The following is a 22,258-nucleotide window of genomic DNA, read 5'->3' as shown; positions in this document are numbered from 1 at the left end:
TCCATATCTCCTAAATTGTTATATTTATTGCCATATAATTGGGTGAAATAGTTTTTAATGATTGCCTTAATTTCCCCTTCATTAGAGGTGAGGTCTCCCTTTTCATCTTTGATACTGTGAATTTGGTTTTCTTCTTTCCTTTTTTTTTATTAGATTGACCAGTACTTTGTCTATTTTATCTGTTTTTTTCAAAGTACCATCTTCTAGTCTTATTTTTTTAGTCTTATTTTATTAATTCAATAGTTCTTTTACTTTCGATTTTATTAATTTCTCCGTTGATTTTTAGTATTCCTAATTTAGTGTTCATTTGGGGATTTTTAATTTGCTCGCTTTCTAATTTTTTGAGTTGCATGCCCAATTCATTAATCTCTGTCCACCTTAATTTGTTAATATATGCACTCAAGGATATAAATTTCCCCCTGAGTACTGCCTTGGCTGCATCCCACAGAGTTTGGTAGGATGTCTCATTATTATCATTCTCTTCAGTGAAATTGTTGATTGTTTCTATGATTACTTCTTTGACTAATTGGTTTTGGAGAATCATATTATTTAATTTCTAATTAGTTTTTGATTTGCCTGTCCAGGTGCCCTTACTAATTATTATTTTTATTGCATTATGATCTGAGAAGGTTACATTTATTATTTCTGCTCTTTTGCATTTGTTTGCAATGATTCTATGCCCTATTACATGGTCAATCTTTGTGAATGTACCATGTTCAGCTGAAAAGAAGGTGTATTCCTTTTTGTCCCCATTTATTTTTCTCCACATATCAATTAAATCTAATTTTTCTAGGACTTCATTCATCTCTCTTACCTCTTTCTTATTTATTTTTTGGTTTGATTTATCTAGATCTGAAAGAGGAATATTTAATCTCCCACTATTATGGTTTTACTATCTATTTCCTTCTTGAGCTCTGCCAGTTTCTCCTTTATGAATTTGGATGTTATGGCACTTGGTGCATACATATTGAGCAGTGTTATTTCCTCATTGTTTATACTGCCTTTAATCAGGATATAATGACCTTCCCTGTCTTTTTTAATCATAACTCTTTTTACTTTGGCTTTGTCAGAAATCATAATAGCCACTTCTGCCTTCTTTTTCTCATTTGATGTCCAAAAGATTTTGCTCAAGCCCTTAACCTTAAACTTGTGTATGTCTACCCGCCTCATATGTGTTTCTTGTAGACAACATATGGTAGGGTTTTGGTTTCTAATCCACTCTGCTATTTGTTTCCGTTTTATGAGCCAGTTCATCCCATTCACATTCAGAGTTATAATTATCAGTTGTGTATTCGCTGACATTTTCATATCCTCCCCTATTCCTACCCCTTCTTCTTAAACTATTTCTTTTTCTTTTTTTTTTAAACCCTTGTACTTTGGTGTATTGTCTCATAGGTGGAAGATTGGTAAGGGTGGGCAATGGGGGTCAAGTGACTTGCCCAGGGTCACACAGCTGGGAAGTGGCTGAGGCTGGGTTTGAACCTAGGACCTCCTGTCTCTAGGCCTGACTCTCACTCCACTGAGCTACCCAGCTGCCCCCTAAACTATTTCTTTTTAAACCAGTGGTTTGCTTTAAGCCAGTATCCCTTATCCTCTCCCTTGATTAACTTCACTTCTACCCCCTCCCTTATTATTCCCCACTTTTTATTTTTAAAGGCCTAATAAATTCCCTCCTCCTTCTTTTCCCCTTTTTTTTGACCTCCCCACTCCCCTGCTCCCCTTGGTTTATCCCTTCTGACTTTCTCAGTAGGGTTAGATAGAGTTTTATATCCCAATGGGTAATATAGCTGCTCTTCCCTCTCTGTTTTGATTACACTGAGAGTAAGGTTTAAATATTACCTCTTAATGCTCTCTTCCTCTCCTTCTTATAATAGTATTTGTCCCCTCCCCTTCCCATGCCCTCTTTGTGTGTAATAGAATATCCTATTTTTCTTATTCTCTCAAGTTTCTCTTGGTGTCCCCTGTTATTCACCCCCCTCTTTCCCACTCCCCATTATCATCTTAGACCATTTAGTATTCTACCCTCTCCCTGTGAATTATTCTTCTTATTACTATAATAGTGAATACTATAATAGTGAATAGAGTTCACTACAGAGAATTATACATAGCATTTTTCCACATAGGAATACAGATAATTAGATCTTACTGAGGCCCTTAAAAAGGCAAATTTAAAAATTATGAGTTTTCTTTCTTTCCCCTCTGCTTCTTATTTACCTTTTCATGTTTCTCTCGATTTTTGTGGTTGGATATCAAACTTTCCATTTAGTCCTGGTCTTTTCTGCACAAATACTTGGAAATCTTCAATTTTGTTAAATGTGCATACTTTACCCTGGAAATATATAGTCAGTTTTGATGGGTAGTTGATCCTTGGTTGCAGGCCCAGCTCTCTTGCCTTTCTGAATATCATATTCCAAGCCTTGTGGTCTTTTAGCGTGGAGGCTGCCAGATCCTGTGTGATCCTGATTGGTGCTCCTTGATATTTGAATTGTCTCTTTCTGGATTCTTGTAAGATTTTTTTCTTTTACTTGGAAGCTCTTGAATTTCTCTATTATATTCCTGGGCGTTGTCCTTTCTGGGTCTAGTGTAGATGGTGATCTATGGATCCTTTCAATCTCTATATTGCCCTCTTGTTGTAGAACTTCAGGGCAATTTTTCCTGAATAATTTCTTTTAGTGTGGAGTCCAAATTTCTATTAATTTCTGCTTTTTCAGGAAGACCAATGATTCTCAAATTGTCTTTTCTAGACTCGTTTTCTTGGTCTGTCACTTTCTCATTGAGATATTTCATGTTTCCTTCTATTTTATCAGTCTTTTGACTTTGTTTTATTTGTTCTTGCTCTCTTGAGAGATTGTTGGCTTCTAATTACTTAATTCTAGCCTTTAGGGACTGGTTTTCAGCTATAATCTTTTGGTTTTCCTTTTCAATCTGGTCATTTCTGGTGTTCAATTTGCTTATCAGTTCATTTGATTTCTGAGCCTCACTTTCCAATTGCAAAATTCTGCCTTTTAAACTATTATTTTCTTGCCTGTTTTCCTTTTGAGCTATTTCCCATTTCTCTAGCCAAATCTTTTCCAACTTTCTCGTCATTTCAAATTTGAACTCTTCAAGGGCTTGTGACCAGTTTTCATTATTTTGGGAGGTTCTGGATGCTTGTTTGTTCTCCTATTCTGTTTGCTCGGTTGTCTGGATTTTCTCTGTGTAAAAGTTGTCGAGTGTTAAAGATTTCTTCTTGTTGTTGTTAATCTTTCTCTTTTGGTCTTCCTGATTCTGGGTTGCTATTGTTAGCCCAGCCCATTCTCAGCTTTATCCTCATGCTCAGGGTCTGTCTGCACTCTTTAGCCTCCTGGGGTCTCAGGTCTGGTTGTTCTCAAGGTCAAGTCCCCCTGGTGGATCCTCTGCTGGAGGTTCCTTTACAAGTCTCAGGGCACTGCTTCCACAGTCGTATACCTGTCTGCACTGGTTCCCCACTCAGGGTTTCAGAGCCTTCGCTCACGTGCGCGTGCCTGTGTCCTCCTCCACCTGGGCCTGTGCTCCTTGTCTGTGCTCAAAGTCCGTGTGCGTTCTTTAGCCTTTTGGGGTCCTAAGTCTTGCTGCTCTCAGGAACAGGCCCTGGAGCTGCCAATGACTCAATGGGTGCCCCAAACTTGCTCTATTTCTCTTGAGCTGGCTTTGGCATTGTAGGTGGTGTGTGTGTGTGTGTGGGTTGCTCAGCCCGCGATTTTATAGCATGGAAATGCCCCGATTCCACGTACCTTCCACGCTGTACCCTGTTGTGGGGTCCCTCTGTTCGTCTGGATTTGTTTTTATGTCCCTTTGAGGAGTCCTGTATGTTTTGGTTAGGAGAGGTTAAGTGCTGCTCTTTACTCTGCCGCCATCTTAACCCAATACCTCATAGGGTTTTGATTAGTGATACTTTACCATTTCTGGTCTGATAGAGACCTATACGAAAGCTAATCTGGCTATCTTATGTCATGCTGATGAGTATGTATTTCCACAAATATGCATTGTTTTCCATTTCTTTGTCTGAAAACAGTAATCAAATCAACACTACCATTTTGGTAAAGGACATGTCATGAATTACTCAATGATTTCACTCAGCCTCAAAAATATATATTATATATTATATATGTACTTATATCATGATAAATATCAATTCAATATATACATAAAGAAATTAAATGATGTATATTTGCATCAAATGAAAGTTATCGTTTCTTCACAAATTGACAAACAAGGTAATTTTCTGTATTAATTCCTTGTTATCCTCCATTTTTCTAAATACACATGTCATGTATTTCTAAAATTGTGTTGCCTGACAAAATTTCATCTTGGAAACTGGAGTAAAAATCCTTTTATGAAAGTAGTTTGGATGCCCTATTTCCATGCAGGAAAGAAAGGAGATATAATTCCACTTAAAATAGGTACTGTTTTTGCATTTGAATCTTCAAATATATTAAATTCTTTAATGACAAATTGTGTCTCCAATGGCATTACTAGGTGCCCAGATTCACTTCTAAAGACAAATACTGAATCCTTATACTAGTTGAATTCCAAATATTCCTGAATTACTTCATTAACTAGGGTTTTTTATGAGAGAGTGGTGGAAGTTTTTCACCCTGATCATCTAATGCAGTAAAATCTTCACCTTGGATCATTGCTCTTACTTGTCCCAATACAGTCCTTTAACCTCCCTGATTAAACCAAAATTCCTTAACCATCATTCTTATATATGTATGATTTTCTCATGTTAGAATGTAAGTTCCTTTAGGCTAGGAATGCCTTGGTTTGGGGTTTTGTATCTTCTGTACTTATTACAATGCATTTTCATTCATTCATTCTTAAAACTATGTAATTCTTGGAACCTTTTGCTTCCCATTTTACTACTACTATCAATATTTTATAAGAAGGATCTATACTGTATTGTTTCCTATTTCCTATATTTTTCTGTTTTGTGGTTCTTAATGGATGAAATAAATCATCATCTCATAGCCAACATCCTGGTAATTAGTTCTTTTGTACTTAACTAGAATAGTCTTTGTATAACTAAGTCTGTTTCTAGGCTATAGTTGAGAACTTTCTAGCTTGGTAGATCCTCCCAGGGCTTTAAAGAGCATAGGATCAGAGAGGCAACATGATGTAGAGGATGAAAAGTTGCCTTTAGCTCAGGAAGACCCAGGTTCAAGTAGTACCTCTGACATTTACTTGCTTTGTGACCCTGGGCAAGTTGTTTAACATCACAGTACCTTTAGAAACTCTTGAAGATAATAAATTGCAGCTAAAGTGTTTTTCTTCATTGGAAGTGAATTTCCTAATAGGTTGTTCTCTATACTATTGAAATTGCATCTGATTAGAAAAAAAAGTCCCTTCAAACAATGATAAAATAATATAAAGATTAATAATCATAATTATAATAATAAGATTTTCTATGCTAATACAATAATATTGCATTTGTCAAGGTCTACTAGGTCAAATTTAACAACAACTTTCATAGGGATGTTGTACTTAACCTTAGCGAAGCAATTCCCCAAATGGTAGGTATTAACATATTCTTTAATTCTGGAGTTCTTGGTCTTTTTGTGTATGGACTCCTTTAAATAAAGTTTGGTGAAACCTCTGGACCCTTTCTCATAATAATGTTTTAAAGTAAAATGAAAAAGGTTCCAAAAGAAACCAATGATAAATAATATAAATATCATATTATATAATATAAATAATGAATATTAATATAAACTAAATATATTCAATTATAAGTAACTGAATAAATAAATAAATAAATGACATAAAGTTATGAAATCTTTTAAGAGCTTCTCTTTTAATTAATTTTTTGACTTTGGAATTCTTCCATCCCTAGTTTATAGTTCCATTGAGTTGGCCATTTTCCATCATGGCAAGAGCTCCTATCCTTATGCTTTTCATTCTAACCCTAAACCCTGTTTTCCTTTTAAAATTATCTTTTATAATCTTTTGGAACTATTTGGGATAATTTGGATAACAGAATTTGAATAGAGATCCTTATTAAAGAAACAAATTAAAATGTGGAGAACAGTTAGTGAAAATTTCATGATGACCCTAGGAGAAAATGAATGACATTCTGAATTCTGGTGAAATTAAGGTTTAGATTCAGCACCTTAGCTAGCAAGAGAACCTTTTCACTGGAGTGCAAAACAGAGGAAATTGAAAGCATTCAAAGCAGTTGTTGGGTTAAAATGGCTATTTCAGTCATGTCTGACTTTTCCTGGCCCAATCTGGCAAAGATACTAGAGTGGTTTGCTATTTCCTTCTCCACCTCATTTTATAGATGAGAAGTGACTCGACCAAGATGACATAACTAGGAAAGGGCAGAAGCCACATTTGAACTCCCAAAAATGGGTCTTCCTGACACTCTTCCTATTTCATAATTTAGTTGTTCATAAATTGGCCTTTAAGGGATATTTAACTTGGTTTACAGAATTGACTGCCAGAACTGGGATCCCAATATTGACTACATTGGAGGTAAAATCATAATGAATTTTCATGGCAAGACCGCATTCAGGGAAAAGTCCTTCTTTGCTTCACAGCCCCTAGCAGAGTGCTTGCACTCTATTGTTGATTGATTGATAGTGGACACAGCTGTGTGGTGCGGACATAATATATTGGCTCTACAGACAGGAATGCCAGAGCATCTCTGAGTTATGCGTTTGTGACTCAGGCTGCTCTGATTCGCCTGTGGAGGCATGGCAGAAACTAGGAAAGGGGAAGACCTCCAAGGGCTCTGTCTGTCTCTAATGTTTTCGAACTACATTTTTTTTTGCTATAATCTTACAATAATGGATAAGTTATTTAAAGGATGTTAATCCCCTTTTTTCTGGATAAATTAAAAATAGGTTTCCCACCAGAGCTAATTTCCATGTTTATAATAGCTATGCTCAATGATAGCAACACAGACTGAATTAGGAGCTTCTCTCCCTGCCTGTTAACAAGCCCCTCCAGAAAGGACAGTGTAGAGAGGGGTGCCATTCTGCAGAGCTCACAGTAATTCGAATTCTTCAGAAAAATCTCATTTGCTTAACAAAGCTGTTTGGATTTTCTTTTTTGCTCAACAACGAAATTCTGGTTTCCATATCTCCCATCTCTTGGCCCCAGTGTCTGACAGAAGAAGGGAATGGAGAACATTAGGCCATGCTTATTTGGATGGAAAACTATAGAGAAGGCGGCACTGTGTGTCTTCCTTGACTTTTCTTGGCACCCATGGTTGATGGCTTTGCGAGACCATATCTGGCCTAGAGAAAGACTTTAGCACAACAGACCTTCAACAGCTAAAGATTTGAGGACCGTTATTATGTTGTGGTTATTGTCTTAATATTTTGATGCAAAACTGTTTCTGACCAGTGCATAAAATAACAAAATGTGATACAAAGTCATAATCGAGAACAAATTAACTGTACATTACTGAATGCGTTACTTTAGCAAACAGTTTTATTTCTTTATAAAATAAGTACAAATAAGTGTGTTTTCACACAAATTGAGGAACTTCTGAATAATGTACAGAAATTGTCAAAATATCAATTCTAATAAACACAAGATCTTTGTAAACAATATGTACAAATTATCAATACATTTAAAACATATTTTTTAAAAATAGGTGACTTTTATTTAGTGCTTCACAGCTCTGGATAAATCATATAAATGAGATTCATCTCCATTTTTTTCTGGTTACATATAATAAAAGATGACTTTGGTTCTTCACAACTTCAAAGCACTTTACATATGCTAACTCATTTAAATCATACTAATAACATTGAAGTTGGAAGTACAGTTATGTAAATGAGCATCTTGGGACTTCAAGAGGTTAAAGGAGTTACTCATTATCACACAAGTAGTCTAGAACTTTGGTCCAGGTCTTCAGATTCCAAGTTCAGTGTTTTTCCATTATTATTTGCCATAGTTCATCTTAAGACACTGAGGAGACAAGGGATTTTCTGGCCTCTTGGTCATCAGTTTTGGTCCTCTCTTTTCTTCGGACTTTTTGGAATTTTGTATATTCTTTTTGAGTAAATTGTTACTTAGTATCATAGATTCAGAGCTGAAGGAACTCTAAAGGTCATCTAGTGCTATTCTTTTATTTTATACATGAAGAAACTTAGGTCAATGGAAATTAAATGACTTGTATAACATCACATAGGACAGGGAGATGGCTCAGTGGATAGAGTGCCAGACCTGGAGTCAGGAAGATCTGAGTTTAAATCTGCCCTTAGATATTTACTAATTATGTGACCCTGGGCAGGTCACTTAACTCTGCCTCATTCTCTTCATCTGTAAAATGAATTGGAGAAAGAAATGGAAACAATTCTAGTATATTTTTGCCAAGAAACCCCCAAAATGTAGTCACAAAGAGTCAGACATGACAAATGATGGAAAAACATGACAGCACACAGATAGTATGCATCAAAGGGAAGATTTCAACTCCATTCCTCTGACTGTAGAGCCTGTATTCGTGGCACTGAACCACAATACTTAATCACTAATTAAATGATTTACTACATAAATCCTCAAGAAGCTTACATCCTCCAACTTTGGAGTGGGGGTGGTGGTACATAGATAACTGAAAAATAGAGAAAGTAGTTACAGTGATGTAGCATTCATACCTGTGGGAATAAGGTTATCAATTAATAATGGAGGAATTTTTCTGATTCTGATTTCCCAGAAATATTGTTCAGTTCAGATTGCTCGGAAAATCTTGTTCAATTCAGTTCCAAATATGAACAAATATTTGTGTGTGCAAAGTATAGTCCTTATTGTCAAGGATCTCTTATAAGAAGTATCATTTGAGCCAAAGTTTGTTGAGAATTAGAGGACGCAAGGGGCAGAGGTGAGGGGAGAGGGCATTTTGAATATGAAGAATAGTCTGTGAAGAGAGAGAGAGAGAGAAAGAGAGAGAGAGAGAGAGAAAGAGAGAGAGAGAGAGAGAGAGAGAGAGAGAGAGAGAGACAGACAGACAGACAGAAAGAAAGACAGAAAGACAGACAGATAGACAGAAAGAGTGACAGAGTCAGAGAGACAGAGACAGAGACAGAGACAGAGAGAGAAAAAGAGAGACAGACAGACAGACAGATGGAGGGAAGGAGGGATGGAGAGTGGAAATGGAGTGTTGTTTATGGAGAGCAGGTAAGATTAATTGTGTTTGGAACATAAGGTGAATGAGGGAGAATAATGCAATAGAAGTTTGAAAATATATGTTGAAGTTATATTGTGAAGAATTTTATATGCTAAACAAAGGAAATGCATTTTACCCAAAGGATAATAGGGAGTTATGTAAACTTCATGAGCAGAGTGATTGACATTGTCAGAACTAGGCTTTAGGAATATTCTTTTGGATCATCCCTCCTGTGACTTTTGACCGTCTTCTTTCTTGTTTCCCTTCTTAGAAGAGTAGATCTGGAACTGTCCTTGACTCTGAGAAGATCTAGTTCAATGTCCTCATTTGACATAAAGGAAATTGAGGTCTGAGGAGACTTAGCCAAGTCTTACCAAGGTCATATAGGGAGTACACATCACAAGGCAGGATTTTGCACCCCAGGCCCTCTTGACTCCAGAATAAGGGCTCATTCCTCCAAGCCATGTTTCTTCCTCACAACTGTTTGATATCTCCTTAGGCTTTTTCACTGGTTAAATGTCCTCTTTGATTTAAGCATGGTGTTCTCCGCAGCTCTATCTATCCTTGTCCCTTTCTGATGTATTTCTTCATTCCTTGCTTTGTGTAAATCAACTATTCTCATGGTTTCGACAATTCCCAAATTATACATCCTATCTCATTTCTTCACATGCACTCAGTTGTATAATTCTAACCATCTGATGGAACTCTCAAGTTGGATATCCCATCAACACATTTAAAGAATGAATGAGCTAACAAAGTATAAAACACAATAAGCACTTCCTATGGTCTGAGTAGTGTGCCAGGCTTGTGAGACACGGAACAAAAACATTTTTTTTCCCTTTAAGGAGCTTTCATTTTAATAGAGGGAAGCAACAGATATAAGAGAATAGTGGCTAAAAAGTGTGACTTTGGTTTGGAAACTTACAGGGATAATAAAAAGAGCCTTATAGGGAAGTAGATTGAAACCCCTTTCCTCTGCAGTCATGGGCTTGAAAATGGAGGGCAGACTGTGGGCACAGGGCATTTTTGAAGAGACAAGGTAGTCAGTAAGGAAATGATAAAGGAGTAGGGTCAAGTATGCTTGGGGCAGCTGACCTGATCAAATGGGTTACAGATAAGGTACTCACCAAGAAACAAGCTCTTGGCGTTTGTCCAAAATGAACACATATTATCTTTGTGCCAAGTCTTGTGTTTCCCACTTTTTGCTTATCATAGTGTAATTTTCTCATTTACTTTGGTTCTGAAAATTATACCTCTGTAAACTTCTTTCTTTATCATAGTTCATAGCAGTCACTTGCCAAGTACTATCACTTCTACCCGAACATTGTCTCTCCCCCACTCACCTCCTCTCAACTCACAATGCCACTGTTCTAACCTAGAACTTATCACCTATTGCCTGGACAATTTTAGTAGCCTCTGAACCAGTCTTCCTGCTTCCTGCATATATTTCCTCTTTCCAAGTCCTCTTCGATGTTGTTGAATCACTTCAATCATATCCAACTTGCCTGACCCCATTTGGGTTTTCATAGCAAAGATACTGGAGTGTTTTGCCCTCTCCTTTTATAGCTCAATCAACAGACGAGGAACTGAGGTAAACAAGGTTAAGTGACTTACCCAGGTTCACACAGTTAACAAGTATCTGAGACCAGATTTGAACTCATTAAAATGAGTCTTCTTTATTCCAAGCCCAGTGCTCTATCCACTGCATCACCTGTTTGCCTAAATTCTTCCTTAACTCCTGTAAAAAGTGACTATATCTTACCTTGTCACTCACTTGCTCAACAACTTTTCTTAGCTCTCTATTGCCTATTGTTTGACACATGTTGAAACTCAAACACCTTTAGCAGACATTTATAAAACCTTCTGCCACAAGGCTCCAACCTACCTTTCGAGATACATTCCACATAACTATTTATGGTTCAGTTAACTGAAACTACTATTCATCACTCTTGCTTCTGGATCTACATTCATGTAAGTCATTCTGCAGTACGTGAAAATCATATAATCATCTTCAGCTCCTGAAATCCTCTTGCATTCAAGTCCAGCTGTGGTCTTCTCCGCCCCTGCAAGACTTTCCAAAATTGATAATATTTCCCTTCTGAAATTCTCTCAGAGGCCTTAATCGGAATCTTTCCACTGTTACTGTCAAATGATATCTTTTATTTTATTTATTTGTTCAAGAATCATATCTCCCTAATAGTGGGAGCCTCAGCCGTCTTCAGAGCAAGGACTGTATACTCTTTTTTATCTCCACCTACCATGATGATTTGTATATAGAAAGTGCTTAGAGTTTTTGGAATTGAAATGTATTGAATTGAACTAGATGTGTGTTTCTGAGATATCAGAAAACCACTCAATTAGGAAATGATAGCCTGACTATCAGGCAGAAACATGTGTTCAATGAAACAAGAAATATTCTAACCAAACTGGTTTTTTCTTTTTTCTCTTCCCTTCTCAATTACATGCAAAACATTTCAACATTCCTTTTTTTAAAATTGTGTGTTCCACATTCCCTCTCTTTCTTTCTTCTTTTGAGAAGGCAAGAATTTGATATAGATTGTACATGCAAAGTCATGTAAAACATATTTCCATATTAGCCATGTTACAAAGAAACCAGACTAAAAAAGCAAGATAAATAAAATTAAAAAGTTTCCTTTGATTTGTGTTCAGACTCTATTACTTCTTTCTCTAGAGGCAGATAGCTTTTAATCAGAGATTCTTTGGACTTGTGTACTGCTGGGAATAGTCAAGTCATTCATAATTGGTTATCACAAATATATTTTTAAAACCTCTTATCTTCTATCTTAAAGCCAATGTTGTGGATTGCTTCCAAGGCAGAAGAGTGGTAAATGCTAGGCAATGGGAGTTAAGTGACTTGCCCAAGGTCATACAGCTAGGAAACATCAAAGGGCAGAGTTGAACTCAGGACTTCTCATCTCCAGACCTGGCTTTTAATCCACTGAGCCATCTAGCTGTCCCCCAGTTATCACACATTGTTTTGCTATTGTTGTGTACAATGTTCTCCTGGTGCTGCTCACTTCATTTTACATCAGTCCGTACGTCTTTCTAGGTTTTTTCTAAACCACCCTACATGTCATTTCTTACAGCACAATAACATTCCATCGCAACCATATGCCACAACTTGTTCTGCCATTCCCAATGGACGGCCATCCTCTCAGTTTCTAGTACTTTGCCGTGGCAAAAAAGAGCTATTATAAGTATTTTCTATGTATAAATTCAAGTGAATTGAAAAAATACTTTGTCCAGAAAATGTTCCTCTGATAGCCTTGTAGAGTGGAAAGAACATTAAACATGATTAGAAGTTATAGGTTCAAGTTCAGCAGCTCCCCTCGATTACTCTAGATCAAGTGTTTTATCTTTCCCAAGCCTGAGTTTCCTCCTTTCTGTATTGGAGTTGATACAATCACCCTGACTCACTCATAGAATTATAGAACTATAAGAAGCAGCTGCAATTCTACTGGTACAACTACATTGTGAAGTAAGTCGCTAATTAAATGTAAAGTAATACCACTAGGTGATAGGAATCTCCGTGTGCCATAGCAGACAGAGTGATGATCTTGGAGTCGGGAAGACCTGTGTTAGAGTCCTCCCTCTTACATATACTGTACTCCCTTTGCTGACCATGAAAAAAGTCACTTAACTTCTCAATGATCCCAGCAGGCTCTTTGTCTATAAGTTGTAGAGGAATGACTGGTGGAAAGCGTTTCTCTACAGAGCCCTATTTTCCTTCTCTCTAAACTTGTGGTTTCATCAGGTTAAGGAGTTCCCCATATGTAAACTTCCTCTATCCACATCATTTGCAAATTTTAAGAGAGTTGCCTAGAAAACGTGAATCATGGAACCATGGAAAATTTTTCTAAAAAATAAAATTAAAAAAAGAGAGAGAGTTGCCTAGAAATTGAGAACCTAAGTGAATTACTTTCCAATGGTCAATGTAAATGGCACCAGGAAGACCTGAGTTCAAATGTGGCCTTAGACACTTACCGGCTGGAAGACCCTGGGTAAATCACTTAACTCTATTTGCCTCAAGTTCCTTTCTATAAAATGATTTGAAGATAGAAGTAGTTTACCACTCCAATATCTTTGCCAAGAAAACTCCAAATCTCGTCACAAAGAGTTGGACACAACTGAAATGACTAAACAACAACAACCACCACAATTATGATTATTATTATTATGGAGGCAGGACATGAAAAGAAGTCTTCTGGACTCAGAAGTGAGCTTTCTAGCTCTTATGCCCTATTTCCATACAACAATTAAATCATCTACTATATCAGATGACCACTTGAAGTATGTTTGGTTGTAATGTCTTCCCGAAGATGTCCATTTTCATTCTTTAAGAAACCAAGTAGAGTCAATACACACAAACACACATCCCAAAATCCATTCTTCAAATGGCCTCTTGTAAGTGTGGTGGGAGTGTTATGTTACAGCTAATCCTTAGTAGCTAGTGAGTGGAATGTCGTAAAAATAATTGACAAAAATAAATCATGGCAGAAAAACAATCCTGCATTGATTGTAAAAAGCTCTATGCAAACCATCAATGGTTAAGCTAATAGCTCACTTAAATCACTGCTCAATATAACTGTGAAAAACAGGATTTCTTTTTTTTTTAAATTGCAGCTTATGAGTGACTCCATGGCTCCAGAAAAGGAAGTTCTAATAAATGCAGTGACTGCATCATATGAGGGCTCCGCAGAGATGTTTTCCAACACGGCAGCAGAATCTCCAATTCTCTTTTCCAGCCTTTCTCAAAATAGCATTTCCCAAGCAAATGGAAACGAAGATCTTTATTCGACAACTGGTATATAAAATTTTTATTTTCCTGTAACGTCTATCCCAACCGTCCATACTGCTGGCTCGTCTAGGCTACTTTAGTCTAGAGTTCATTCAGATTATTAATGGGTCATGGAATGGAGTCAGACTTTTTTTGCCTTTTTTTTTAACTGTCAGATAACTTCATGCAGTAAATGGGAATGCCACACAGGCAGGAGGGAGCCCCTTCCTCACCCAGCTGACCTTCCTCCCAGAAAAACTAGCACCCCAGAGTCATCAGCCAAGCTGCATAGACAATCAGTTATTACAGTTGCCAAAGCAGGTGTGATTGTGGAGGATTAACATATCTTCCAATCCTTTACAGACCTCCTTCTCTTTGCAGCTTTTGACTAATAGGTTTTCAGCCATCACTGAAGGTAAATAGGTCAAAAAGTTACAACTCTAGCGTGTGGGGTGACAAACAGGTGGAGGTGACCTCCATGACACGGTGATGTCATTAGTGTATACACTTGCTCTGGGGTGTCAACGGACCCTACTGTTTCTGAAAGAAGAATGGGCATTCTTGGGACCATTAAAAAGGAAATGGCGGACACAGGCTTGTCATAGCTCGCTGGTTTTTTTTAAGACTAACTAAAGAACATATATATTAAAGTCACCACTTTTTTTAGCTTTACCCATTCAAAATTAATTGTGTAGAGTTTAATTGTCTTCTACCATAAGAATGAGTGCATTTATTTTCTTTAATTCATGTGCTTTGCAAAAAAAAATAGTATTTGAATAAAACTAGAAACTCAGAATCCCAAGCTATGGGATAGCTCTAAAATCTTGAATTCTCAAATTTGACATTAGAAACTAAAATTTTGATAACACTCCTTGGAACCCAAGTATGTTCATTATCCTGTAGTCTGTTTGCTTGTTTTTTTGGTGGGAAATCACCCATAAAATCTATCTGTTAGTGATAGATCTTGAACCCTCATTTTCGAGACATCAAAGGCTGCCTCTCCACTATTTGTTTCATCACAATGTCCAGAATTTACTTAATGCTTTGAAGTTGGTGAAGAAGCCCTTTACATTTGTCATCTCATTTGATCCTCAAAATCCCATGAGCTAGATGTTATTATTATCTCCATTTTGTAGATGAGGAGATGGAGGCTGAAAGTTGGATAAGTGATTTGTCTAGGGTTACACAGCTAGTAAATGTCTACACCTGGATTTGAACTCAGGACATCCTAGCTTCGGGTCCCACTGTGCTACCTTGTAGTCTGCCTCTGAAATATTCATGTGGCTATTCTACCACTAGTTTTCCAAACCTGATTCATGATCATAATTTAATTTTATTTGTAAAATGCTGACTTGGGAGTTCATGTTTCTAGGACTGGAAGGAATCCTACTGTTCCTGAAAAAAAGAATGGGCATACTTGTGACCCATTAAACAAGACAGGATTGTAAAAAGCTCTATGTAGACTATCAACTGTTGAACCACAGCATAACTGTGAAGAACAGGATTTATTTTTTTTAATTGCATCTTATGAATGACTCCATGATGGCCATTAAAGGCCACAGAGATCTGATTCAAATACATTCAGCATTTTAAACACTGAATTGGTTCTTACTGTTCCCTTTTTTATATTCAGTAATGAACTAAAATGCAAAGATAGTCATTCAGAAAATTGTGTTAAGGAGGGATTACTTTTCTTAGATGGAGTGCTGGGCTTTAGAGTCAGAAAGACATATTCAAATTCTGCTTCTGACACTTTGATTTGGATATTTTCATTAATTTCTTTGGTACTCAATGTTTTTATTGTAAGATGGGCATTGCTCAACCAATCATGAGTTAAGCACTTATTATATACCAGGCATGATGGAAACAAATACAAAAGGAAGAGAGTTTTTTGCCTCCAAGGAGTTTATATCCTAGTAGGACAGAATAATCACTATCAACTTCCTCAGTTTTTTGTAAGACTAAAATCAGAGCAAGCTATAAAACAGTATGTAAAACTTAAAAGAACTCTATAAACGCCAGCTTTCATTTGGATTTTCCCATTGCCATACCACTGGGGATCAGCTTTTCAGCTGGGCAACATTCTCTGTACAGACCAAAGTAGTCATTTTATGCACAACCTTCATGAGCTTGCATGCAGATTTCTCGATATGGACAAATTTGATTCTTATGGATTCACACCTTATGTCACCCAATTCTACGGAACAGCATTCGACAATGGATAACCTATAATAGCTGGTTTCTTATTCACGCTATTTCAGTGATCATTTTAGTAATTAGTCTTCCCAGTATTCCTATTACACAGGCGATAAAACTGGAGCAAAGATAGAATAACAAGTATGTGCACTCGGGCTTAAAACTTTCAGTGGGTGAATAGAAATAATTTTATTTACGAGATCGAAAGCTATTTCTTTCTTACTCCAAACAGGAACAGCAAGTGATCAGTATTTCACTGACATTTCAGCTGAACAGCTGTCCTATGTTGTAAAGAGGCTTGCACCTTTCACCGAATATACGATCAGTGTGTCTGCTTTCACAATTATGGGAGAAGGACCACCAACCGTTCTCAATGCCAGGACAAGTGAGCAAGGTAAAGTGTATTTCCTCTGAATGAGTTACATGTAAATGATCCGTCTAGATGATGATTTTTAAATGCTTTTATTACTTCTCCGATCATCATTAACTGTTCCCTCTTTTTTTAAAGTGCCAAGCTCCATACAAACGATAAACTATAAAAATATTAGCTCGTCATCTATTTTGCTGTATTGGGATCCACCAGAATATCCCAATGGAAAAATAACCCATTATACAATTTATGCCATGGAATTGGATACAAACAGAGCATTCCAGATGACTACTGTAGATAACAGCTTTCTTATCACAGGTAGAACAACATATTTTATTAAAGCAATTGTTATTTTGCTGAAAAGAATATTGACAACTCTATGGGAATCAGCATACAGCTCTTTATTGTTCTAGGGACTTACTGTATCAAGTCACAATAATTTTCATCTTCATTTAATTTTAAAGAATATCCTCAAAAAAACCTAAGGAGAAGACAGAATTCAATGCATTTTCTTTGACAATTTTTGTCAAAAAAAGACAATTTTAAAAATTGGTCATTATTTTTATTAACTCTTATCTTCCATCTAAAAACAATACTTTGTATTGATTCTAAGGCAGAAGAACAGTAAGGGCTAGTCAATGGGGTTTAAGTGACTTGTCCAGGGTCAGACAGCTAGGAAGTTGAACCCAGGACCTCCTGTCTCTGGACTTGGCTCTCAACCTATTGAGCCACTTACCTGCCTCCAATTGGTCACTATTTTTTTTAACCCTTAACTTCTTTGTATTGGCTCCTTGGTGGAAGAGTGGTAAGGGTGGGCACTGGGGGTCAAGTGACTTGCCCAGGGTCACACAGCTGGGAAGTGTCTGAGGCTGGATTTGAACCTAGGACCTCCCATCTCTAGGCCTGACTCTCAATCCACTGAGTTACCCAGCTGCCCCCAATCGGTCACTATTTTAATGAAAATATATTTAAATGGTTGGTTGGTTGGTTGCTGTCTTTCTTACTCAAAGAGGACCAAAATGGCATCACTGGTGATATCTTTTGACTAGCACATAAATTGGATTTAAGTGAGACAGATTTGTGCAAAGTCATTGACCTCACTCATTTTTCCAGAGTCATTGGAGACCAGGGACAAGACAAAAGTCAAGATGACTGACACTTAAATGAAAGGCAACGTAGTAGAGGGGCTAGAGGGCAAATCATTGAGTCAGGAAGTCCTGAGTTCAAGTTCTCTCTTTGGCACAAGCTAATGATAGGACTAAGGGCCCATTGATTAATCTTTCAGGCCTCCATAAGCAGTTCTTTACAATTCTAAGTTACAGATGAGTTTCTTATCTGCATGCGTTCCTGGAGTTTTTCCACCTGGAGTTTCTAAACCCTCCCAAGAAAGAGAAAAGAAAAAAATACTTAGTGAAGATATACTTCAAGCATTCAAAATAAAAAGCAACTGAAATAATCTGTCTGAACACTGAGTCCATGTTCCAAAGACAAAGGAATAATATCCCATCTGAATTCAGACAAACTTGTAGTTTATATTTGTGCCAAGTCTTCTTCTGAGTGCCAAATATTTATTTTGAACTTTAGAATCTTTCTGTCCCAGGAATGTCTGGAAACAACTAAGATCATGTCCACTGTGCAAGTTTCTGAAATACATTTAGTGGGAGCTTGTAGTTATGGTGAGTTGGAGTTGATTAGATTGATTGTATATACGCTTCTCTAAATCAATTATTCTCCCCCCACCTCAATATAGCACGTACTCGGTGCTATGAGGATCTAGTAAGAAAATATTGAACATAGGGACTCTTTTAATCTTTTGCGGGTTATTCTAACAGGCTTGAAGAAATATACAAAGTATAAAATGCGAGTGGCTGCTTCAACCAATGTTGGGGAGAGTTCTTTGTCTGAGGAAAATGATGTTTTTGTTCGAACACCAGAAGATGGTAAGAGTTGTCTACTGTATCTTAACCCAGTGGAAAGGCTGCTAGAATTGCAGTCAGAGGACCTAGACTGAAATCTTAGCTCTTCCATTTACTACCCACGTATCAATTTATTTCTCTATTATTCAATTTCTTTATCTTTAAAATGAATGGATTCCCAAAGGGCTACAAATAGCTTATGTCCCTTGACATAGTAAAAGTACAAAAAAAAGTACAATCCCCTACTAGGTTTGTACCTCCAGGCAATCAAAGAAGAATGAAAAAGACCCATATTTACAAAAATATTTTAGCAGGTCTATTTATAGTTGTAAAGATTGGAAATGGATGTGATTCCACTTAATTGGAGAATGGCTAAACAAGTTGTGATATATTATTGTGATAGAATATTACTGTGCCATGAAACATAATGAAGAGGATAGCTTCAGAAAAACTGGAAAACTATATGAACTGATACAAAGGAAAGAGAGCAAAATAAGGAAACAGTACAAACAGTATTTGATTCTTTTTAAACAATATATGTTCTTAAATCTTAAAAAAAAAAAAAAGTTCGTTTTGTCCAACAGTCTGTGATCCCATTTGGATTTTCTTGGCAAAGATATGGGAGTACTTTTTCTTTTTTTCTTTTTCCTCAAGCTCATTTTACAAATGAGGAAACTGAAGCAAATAGGGTGAAGCGAATTGGCCAGGGTCACCCAGCTAGCAAATGTCTGGGGTCAAAGTTTTGAACACAGAAAGATGAATCTTCCTGACTTCTGGTTTAGCACTCTATCCACTGTACCATCTAGTTAATATTTATATAACATCTTTTATATACCAAGCTCTAAGCTAAGAGCTTTACAAATATTATCTTAATTGAAGATGCTATTATGACGTCCATGTCATAGACAAGGAAACTGAGGCAGATGGAGGTTAAATGTCTTGCTCGGGGTCTTCTACTTAATAAGTATATGAGGGCAATTCAGGTCTAGAACTGTATCCATTGTGCTACCCAGCTGCCTATGCATGATCTCTGATCCTGGGGAAATAAGAATTTGAATGCTAATTTTTGGCACTGGTTTCCCTTGGGATGCTTGGGAACCGGGTTCCAGGGCCAGATCTGTGTTATTAACAGTTGTGGACCTTGGCTCCTGGGCCAATTCCTATGGAACAATATGAATTTTTTGAGGTTAGTAATGATAAATCCTTATAGGTGGGGGAAAAAAGGATAATTTTCCCTCAGTCATGTTTCCCCTAATTGAATATAAATTCCTTGAAGACAAAAACTGCCTTTCTTGTTCTCTAACCTATTATGTTGTGTGTTATATAGTAGATGCTATATAAATGTTGTTGGGGTTTTTTTTAAGCCTTACCTTCCATCTTAAGATTGGTTCCAAGAAAGAAGAGCAGTTAAGGGCTAGGCACCTGGGGTTACAGGGATTTAACTACAGGAGTCACACAAGTAGGAAGTATCTGAGGCCGGAGTTGAACCCAGGACCTCCTGACTCCAGGTCTGGCACTCTATGCACCAAACCACCTACCTGTCCTTATAAGTGCTTTTTGATGGATTATTAATGACTAAAGAATATTAGGAGGCAAGGGGAGGAATTCAGTAGATGCGTAGTTAGGAAATGAGATAACATATGTCTCTGTGACCTAATGATTAAGGTTGTATATGTCCTTCAAAGATATATTCTTCACCACTTCAGGGATCCATGATTTCACTAGTGTGCCTACGCCACCCACTGAATATAAGCACTTTACATTTTATTTTAAAACAAAAGTTGACCATGGCTTAAATGATATATAATACAATAAATCTTGCTAATATTTAAGGAAACTGCTTACAAAAGATACCTAACCTGCATCTTCTATTTATCTATTTATTTAAAATCCTTACCTTCTGTCTTAGAATCAATACTAAGTCTCGTTTTCAAGTCAGAAAAGCAGTAAGGGCTAAGCAATTAAGATTAAGTGACTTGCCCAGAATCAAACAGCGAGGAAGTGTCTGGGGCCAGGTTTGAACCCAGGAAAGACTGTATTTTTAAAACACAATTTCCTTCTTACAGAACCAGAATCACCACCCCGAGGGGTTGAGATTATAGATGTGACTGCGACAGAAATAAAACTGAAGTGGTTGCCACCAGAAAAACCTAATGGAATCATCTTGTCCTATGAAGTCATTTACAGAAATACAAACCATTTGTTCTTTAAAAACACTTCGACGACAAATATCATTCTGAACGACTTGAAACCTTTTACCCTCTACAACATTTCTATTAGGTCTTACACAAGAATTGGTCACGGCAATCAGTTGTCATCTTTACTGTCTGTAAGGACTTCAGAAACTGGTGAGTGTTTTTCACAATAATTTTGATACTATTTTCTAGAATATAATAAGCATGACACATGCACATGTGTGTATTTATACATGTACAACACACACATGTGTGTATACATACACATATACACATAACACATACATGTATTTGGGAAGCCAGGTGGCACAGTGGTTGGAGTGCCAGTCCTGGATTTGAGAAGATTCAAATCTGGCCTCAGATACTTACTAGCTTTGTGATCCTGGCCAAGTTACTCTATCCATTCTGTTTGCCTCAGTTTCCTCATCTGTCAAATGAGCTGGAGAAGGAAATGGTCAACCACTCCAGTATCTTTGCCAAGGAAACTCTAAATGAGGTTACAAAGAATCAGACATGACTAAAAAGACTCAACCACAAAATACATATAGTTGTAGGTATGTATATATGGTAGGTATCTATTATTGTGAATCTATGACACATATGCCAAAGAAGGCACACAGAGTCCTCTCTGTGAGCATGCCTCTAGTTGCCCACCAGAGTTTATTACTAGAAAGTCAGAGGGACTGGGGGAAGAGCTGTTCCCCTTTCCCTCTCCCTTGAGTCTCAGGACATCCCTCACTTCATGCTCCCCTCTGCCCATCAGCCAGTGGGAGTGCTTCCTCCCTCCCCTGTCTGGGGCAAGGTGCTGGGGAAGGGGAGGGGCTCACATGCTGCATGAGGGTACACTGAAGATGACAGCCTGTTGAGTCTATATGAAGGTGATTCCTGTGGTGGGGTAGGAGAGGAGCTAGGTTTGAGGGGAGCAGAGCTCACAGCATGGTACACAGCTGGAGAGGAGCAGAATTCTTGGCCACTTTCCTCCCCTTCTCCATGGGCATCTCTCATCACCTGCCTTTCTGCCCATCTATATTTTACACATGTATACTTATATAAATATATGCATACTTGATACAGACACATATATACAAATATATACAAAATCTGTATATGCGTATTTGTGTGTGTACATATGTTTGTATATATAATGCATACACACACATATATATCATAGACCTGGTGAAGCCTTGAGGTTACCATGTCATTAAAGATCCCAAGTATTCATAATTTGTTCTAATTCAAATAGTAGGATAGAAATAAGAGATAATTCCCAGGTGATTGGTACTGATTCTTCTGACAAGAACCAGGAAAAAAGGTTAATCTTCACTGTACTTGCATTGGTCATAAAATGTAACTAATATCAGCATCTTCCATTCATTCTAACCACCCCCTTCCCTCATGAGTGAACATGACACCAAGCTTGCAGCATCAGAAGCTTGTTTCAGAACCCACATCCTAAAACATGTGTCTCTTCTGCATCTACTAATGTCTGTCAAATGTTCTGTCTTCATCCATTGTCTGCTGTTCTCAACATTTGCCATGGGCTCCTTCAAAACTCCAAGTTTAGGTTCAAATAAATAATTATACCCCCATACTCTTCTCTCTCTCTCTCTCTCTCTCTCTCTCTCTCTCTCTCTCTCTCTCTCTCTCTCT

At 37.3% G+C, this 22,258-nt stretch overlaps 1 protein-coding gene across 1 annotated transcript in view; it reads left to right on the top strand.

Annotated features, from left to right (window-relative positions):
- The window catches only part of PTPRQ (protein tyrosine phosphatase receptor type Q), a 354,830-nt gene that overhangs the window by 127,059 nt on the left and 205,513 nt on the right, over positions 1 to 22,258 (top strand). Inside the window, exons 29-33 of the mRNA XM_044679179.1 lie at positions 13,778 to 13,958; positions 16,360 to 16,521; positions 16,636 to 16,815; positions 18,330 to 18,437; positions 20,480 to 20,761. Coding sequence (XP_044535114.1) covers positions 13,778 to 13,958; positions 16,360 to 16,521; positions 16,636 to 16,815; positions 18,330 to 18,437; positions 20,480 to 20,761 — 913 coding nt within the window. The remainder of the gene's footprint in view (positions 1 to 13,777; positions 13,959 to 16,359; positions 16,522 to 16,635; positions 16,816 to 18,329; positions 18,438 to 20,479; positions 20,762 to 22,258) is intronic.

Source organism: Gracilinanus agilis, chromosome 5 (assembly GCF_016433145.1).
Source record: "Gracilinanus agilis isolate LMUSP501 chromosome 5, AgileGrace, whole genome shotgun sequence".
NCBI lineage: Eukaryota > Metazoa > Chordata > Mammalia > Didelphimorphia > Didelphidae > Gracilinanus > Gracilinanus agilis.
Note: the sequence above shows the minus strand (reverse complement) of the source record. Positions and strands in the feature narration are given on the sequence as shown.